The 6,795-nt window shown below is 39.7% G+C and overlaps 1 protein-coding gene across 1 annotated transcript in view; it reads left to right on the top strand.

Annotated features, from left to right (window-relative positions):
• Positions 1-6,795, top strand: part of CWC25 (CWC25 spliceosome associated protein homolog) — a 39,303-nt gene that overhangs the window by 17,124 nt on the left and 15,384 nt on the right. Inside the window, exons 3-4 of the mRNA XM_007942010.2 lie at positions 5,042-5,278; positions 6,497-6,566. Of these exons, the coding sequence (XP_007940201.1) occupies positions 5,042-5,278; positions 6,497-6,566 (307 nt within the window). The remainder of the gene's footprint in view (positions 1-5,041; positions 5,279-6,496; positions 6,567-6,795) is intronic.

The raw sequence follows: 6,795 nt of genomic DNA, 5'->3' as shown, positions 1-6,795 counted from the left end.
CTCTGTAAATCTTCTCCAAATGACAATTAAAAAAAAAAAAATTGCCATCCTAAAAATAAAATAATAATAATAAAACCCACTGTCATTGAGTCAATTCCAACTCATGGTGACCCTATAGGACAGAGTAGACCTGTCCTATAGGGTTTCCAATGCTGTAAATCTTTATGGAAGTAGCCTGCCTCATTTTTCTCCCATGGAACAGCTGCTGGGTTCAAATCACTGACCTTATGTTTAGCAGCCAAATGCCTTAACCTCTGTGCCACCAGAGCTCCTACAACTGTATTATAGAGATGAGGATGTCAAAGTGCACAGAAATAACTTACCTGGAGTTACTCAGCTGGTTAGTGGTAGAACCAGAAGCCAAGCCTGGTGGCCCTGGATTTCAGCTGTATAATGGGTTCTCTTAGTAAAGGGTCTGAGGGAACAGATATTAATCGGATCCTTTAAGATTGTATTCCCTGGGTGGGACAGATGGTTTGTGCTTGGCTACTAATTGAAAGATTGGCAGTTTGGCACTGCAGAAGAAAGTCCTGACAGTCTACTTTCATAAGATTTGTTGTCTTGTGCTGTCCAGTTGATTCTGACCCATGGCAATCCTTAAGAAACTTATTTTTTCACAGTTTAGGAAGCTAGAAGTCCAAATTCAGGGTGCCGGTTTTGGGAAAAGGCTCTTTCTGTCCTTTCTAGGGGAAGGTCCTTGTTTCTTTTCAGCTTTTATTCTTGTGTTCCCTGGTGATCTTCATGTGACAAGGCATCTGTCTTACCTTACCATCTCTGCCGTTCGTTCAGTCTTCTCTTTTATATCTCAAAAGAGATTGACTTAAGGGACACTCTGGTAATACAGCCTCATTAACATAACAAATAAGACCCATTTCCAGATGGAATTATAACCATAGGTATGTTGTTGTTGTTGTTATGTCATACCTGACTCATGGAGACCCCTCCTTCGGTTTCCAAGGCAGTATCACTATGGAAGTAGATTGTTCAACCTCCCTTCTGAGGAGTAGCTGGTGGGTTTGAACCGCCAGCCTTCTGGTTAGCAGTCAAGTGCCTTAGGCACTGTGCTACCAGAGCTCTTACCACAGGTATAGGGGTTAGGATTCACAACGCATACTTTTTGGGGACACGATTCAATCCATACCATCTCCATAGGGTTTTCGTGGCTGTGATCTTTATGGAAGCAGGTCACAAGGTCTTTTCCATGGTGCGCTGGGTGGGTTTCCCCTACCGACCTTTAGTTTATGAGTTGAGAGCAAACCATTTGTGCTACCCCGGGACGTTCTGTGATTACAGCCATTGAAACTGCACCTATCGGGTGCAGTTCTATTCTGATACACATGGGCTTACTATGATTTGGAATTGACTCCAAAAGTTTGATTTATGATATTTTAAGACTAGACAGAGCCACACAGATACTGCTTTAGAGAGGTGTTTGTCTTCATTTTTCATTTGCTTCCTTCTGTATTTGACCCAGTTGCTTTCTCCTTGAAACTTCTTCCTCCCTTGCCTACAGGTTCCTGGTCCTTCTGTCTTTTCACACCACCGTTTCTCTTGTCTTCATTGACTTAGCTTCCATCTTCTCATTCCTTAACTGTGAATCTCTCCAAGGCTCACTCTTCCCCCTTTATTCTCTCTCTTGAAGAACTCCTTCCTTTTCCTACTACCGTTATTTTCTTCATGGTGATGACTCCCAAATTTGTCCCACACAGACTTCAGGCTTTTCTATTTTGGGTGTCCCAGAGTCATCTCACTTCCTGTAAACAACTCAGCTACCTGTCTTTTTCATCCTTTTGGCCTTACTCACACTTGAGTAAATGTGTGCAGGTGAATAGGCAGATAAGATATTCATTTCCAAACCTCCTATCTCTGTTAGTGTCAGGCATGAACCCTAGAGTCATCTGGTCCCTTTGCACAACATGACCAAAGTAGTTGAGATGAAGTCTGGCCATTCTTGCTTCTAAGGAGCATTCAGCTGCACTTCTTCTGGGACAGATCTATTTGTTTTTCTGGCAGTCCAGGGCATTTTCAGTATTCTTTGATAACACCACAGTTCAAAGGCATCAGCTCTTTGATGGTTTTCCTTATTCATTGTCCAGCTTTCACATGCATATGAGGCAACTGAAGATATAGTGCCTTGAACAGACACACCTTCGTTTTCAAAGTGACATATTTGTTTCTTAACACTTTAAAGAGGTCTTTTGCAGCAGATTTTCCCACTGCAATATGACATCTGATTTCTTGACTGCTGTGTCCATGGGTGCTGACTGGGGATCCAAGTAATATGAAATTCCTGACACCTTCAGTCTTATCTCTGTTTTATTATGTTGTTGCTTATTCGTCCAGTTGTGAGGATTTGTGTTTTCTGTATGTTGAGGTGTAATCCATACCGAAGACTGCAGTTTTTGATCTTCATCAGTAAGTTCTTCAAGTCATCCTTACTTTCATCTACATATCACAGGTTGTTAATGGTTCTTCCTCCAATCCTGATGCTGCATTTTTCTTCATACAGTCCAGCTTCTTGGATTATTGTTTTAGCATACAGATTGAATAATTATGGCAGTAGCCGAGACCTGCTGTTCTTTGAAAAATTGTCCAGTTCCATATCTATTGCCCATGGAGTGTCAAACATTGACCGTATGATCATTAGGCAACTTTCCGGGATTCACAGGTGAGTAAACTGTGGTCTTGGACAAGTAGGAGTTTAAAACTTGCTGGGAGAGGCAAACATATACATAAATAATAAAAGGAACAGCTAACATTTATTTAGGAGCTCTGGTGGTATAGTACCTAAGGCATTTGGTTGCTAACCAGAAGGCTGGTGGTTCAAACCCACCAGCCAGTTCTTGGAAGGAAGATTGGGCAATCTATTTTTGTAGAGATACCACCTTGGAAACCCAAGGAGGTGTCGCTATGAGTCGAATTGATTCGATGGAAGTGAGTTTGGTTTTTGAACACTTATTTAGTATTTTGTGCCATGTACTCTTCTGAATACTTTAAAAATTCATGGGCTTAAATTGTATGCTATGTGAATTTCACCTCAGTTAAAAAAAAAAAAAATTCAATAATTTATTTAATCCTTCAACAACCCTGTGAGGTAGGTACTATTTTATTTCTATTTTCAGGTGAGAACACCATAGCTCAGAAAGGTTACTTGGCTTTAACTTCCCTTGAGCTGGTACTCAAATGTTACCTGACTTTCAGGCTTGTGCTCTTAACCATCATGCTATCCTGCCTCTCAGGTAAATGAGCTTCCCTGAGTATTCTAGTCACCATTGATCTTCCTGCTCAGACCTTGTAAGATCCGATACAGACTGTCCTTCACAATCAATTGTTAGTCATAGACATGTTTTAGTTTTTTTTAATTTGTTTTCATTTTATTTAAATCTTTTTTTTTCTGTTTGTTTTTATAGACTGTAGTGTTAATCAAATTGATTATTTTAATAGGAAAAAAAAGGTTGTAACCCTCCAGTGTTAGTTTAAATTATTTTTATTGAAAATGTCTAAACACATAAGTAAGAAGAAATCCTTTATCCTGTAGTTTTTATATAACCTTAAAACAAAAAAAATAAACAAATTAAAAAGTAATGAAAAAAAAAACCCATTTAATTCAGTGTTATGGCTGATATTGTTTTGATAAAAATGACACTACTGCTTCCATCATGAATATAAACATGATACAGGCTTCTTCATCACATGAAATCATCATGCCTTCACTGTCTGTTGTGTGAGAGGATTCAATTTTTTTAGAGCCTTTTTTTTCACTCAGAACCTCTGGGATATATTTGTTCAACAAATTATGTTATGACATACTTTGATTCACCCACCCTTTTTTTTTTTCCCCTCAAAAACATCATTTACTTACTAGGTTATCTCTGGTCTCTTCTTATTGCCCCCTAAATATCTTTGGTGCCAAGTGACAATAAGCAGCAAAACACATAATAAATGGAACTGCACGTGTGGTCACTGAGATTGTTCTTGGTAATAGGATGATCTAGAATATGCATCTTGTTTTAGATTACCTTTGAAATGAAAGCATAACATAAAGACTTTCTGAAAGAGACTCAAGAATCCCTGAGCAAGGAGGATCCTTGCTCTAGATTGAAGAACAATGATTTTCCTCATAAGTGGATTTGTGTGTACGAGAATCCTGTCTTATCTTATTAAATCATATGCTCCATCCAGGCAAGCTTGCATGCCATGTGGGGTCTGTGCTTCACCCTTGGAAAGTGCAGGAAAATGAGTCCTGCTCTGACAAGCAGCGTTTGTTTTTTTTTCTTAATTTATTTTTATTGTGATTTGAGTGAAAGTTTACAGAGCAAGTTCATTTACTATACAGCACTGTACAGAGTCTCACCTATTTTGGTCATGTTGTCAGAAAGGACCATTCCCTGGAGAAGGATATCATGCTTGGTAAAGTGGAGGGTCAACAAAAAAGGGGAAGGCCCTCAATGAGATGGACTGACACAGTGGCTACAATGATGGGCTCAGGCATAGCAAGGATTGTGAAGCTGGTGTAGGACTGGGTAGTGTTTCTCTCTGTTGTACATAGGCTCCCTATGAGTTGGAGCTGACTCAATGGCACCTAATAACAACAATAACATATGGCACTTGATACACATTTTGTTTCATGACATTGACTGTAATCCCTACAGTGTAACAGCTCTCTTCCCACTTCCTCTCTATAGTAACCTCTTCCTCGTGTCCTTCTTTCCTATCCATTCCTGCTTCTTGAGCTGTTTCCCTGTGCAAATACTGCCCTTCTGCTCTCCCATGATTGACAGTTCTAAGGAATATTATCTACCTGATGTAAATGTTCACGCTATGCCTATCTGTTGTTTGGCTAAAAGCCACAAGAATGAGTTCAATTCCAGACCTGAAGGGTAACTAGGGGCCATAGCCTCAGGGGTCTCACCAAGGCTCTATCAGACCAGTAAGCCTGGTCTGACCAGCTGTATTTATCTACCTTGACATTCCAGTTTTGTGTGTAGGTTTACAGGAGTCTATTTTCTTTCTATTATCATTTTTTTTTTTCTTGAACCAGGAAAAAAGAAGAAAAGCTGGACTGGATGTACCAGGGCCCTGGTGGAATGGTGAACCGTGATGAATACTTGCTGGGGCGCCCCATTGACAAATATGTTTTTGAGAAGATGGAGGAGAAGGAGACAGGCTGTTCTTCTGAGACTGGACTTCTTCCAGGTTCTATCTTTGCTCCATCGGGTGCCAATTCCCTTCTTGACATGGCCAGCAAAATCCGGGAAGACCCACTCTTCATCATCAGGTGCTGATGAGGAGTAGGGAAGGGAGTTTGGTCAGAGATGCTTTGAGGCTGCTAGGGCCACTCACTCCCTGCCTTAGAGTTGGTTTCCCCTGGGCTTTTATCTGCTACTTTAAAAGGATTGTTTCCATTTGGACTTCTGATGTTGGGCAAGAGCTCCATTAAAGGTGCCTGATCTGTATGGATCATACAGAAAGGCCATATGGAAAGATACTGGCAAAGGTACTGACTTGGTCCAGATTTGTTCTTTGCCATTAGCCCTTAAACAAAAATAGGGGTAGAAGCAAGGGAGAAAAGGCTGGCAGCTTCTTGGAGATTTGAAGTTATATATAGAGCTGGTTACATAGATAAACAGGCCTCCCCCTGCTTTTTTCTGACAGCAGAATCCTTTAAAAAGAAACTTTAGAATCTTACTTGAAATCCTAATATATAACAGATTGAAGTACAGCTGCTTCTGAGGTGTTAAGTGGGATTATACTGTGTATATTATTTTAGAATTTCCTTGTTTCTACCTAATCATACATTTTGAACATCTTTCTGTGTCACTAAATATACTTTTATGACATCATTTTTAATGTCCATACCATATGGATATACCATGATTTATTTTATCAATACTCTGTTGTTGGATCACTAACTTGTTTCCAAATTTACAGTGTTATAATATAAACAACTAGGCAGTGACCTTCCTTGATTATTTCCTAACAGTAACAAATTCTGGAAGTAGAATTTAGGGGATCAAAGAGTAAGTGGAGGCTGATAGTGTTGCCAAATTTTTCTCCAATTTGAAGGTTGACCAGTTTGTTATGAGCAGTATATGAGAGAAAGATTTCCTGAAAGAGGAGTCCTCTCTCTGTATTGACCAGCTGGTTATCATATGAAACAGGATAGGTAGAATTTGAAAAAAAACAAGATTGCTTTCCAACCAAGTAATCAATGTACAGGATGGCACCCATTTACCTGACCCATTGGGAAGCCCTGAGCATGAGGCCTATCCAGAAACAGGCCAAACTCTGTTTCTAGCACAGCAGGGAACTGGTGTGGCCTCCTCCCACCCCCCAAATTCAGTCTCTTACACAGATTTGGGAAAGATTGCTGACTCCCCCAGCATCAAGCAGACTTTCATTGCAGGACTTGTCTGTATGCACTGGGAATCAGGACTGCTGTATAGAATTGTGGAGAGGAAGAAATAGTCATGATTTTCTTATTTTCTCTCTTCAGGAAGAAGGAGGAAGAGAAAAAAAGAGAAGTATTGAATAATCCTGTGAAAATGAAGAAAATCAAAGAATTGGTAAGTAGTACATCAAATAAGCACCAAGAATACCTTCTAGCTACTTCAGAGGAGAATTTCTCTCTACTTATTCCTCCCTTACAAGAATGGCCTCTTTACTTTTTGTCTGCTAGCAGTCATCTGGTGATTTTATGCAGTCTTGATTAAGCTTGATTTCCTTTTTTATATCTTTTGGCTAGAAAAAACGCTGTGTGCTATATATGATGTTTTTGAAGAAAGAAAGAAAGGG

The sequence above is a fragment of the Orycteropus afer genome, unplaced genomic scaffold (assembly GCF_000298275.1).
Source record: "Orycteropus afer afer isolate SDZICR_OR568_19922 unplaced genomic scaffold, OryAfe1.0 scaffold00085, whole genome shotgun sequence".
Classification (NCBI taxonomy): Eukaryota; Metazoa; Chordata; class Mammalia; order Tubulidentata; family Orycteropodidae; genus Orycteropus; species Orycteropus afer.
The sequence above is the reverse complement of the archived record's forward strand: the minus strand, read 5'-3'. Positions and strand labels throughout refer to the sequence as shown.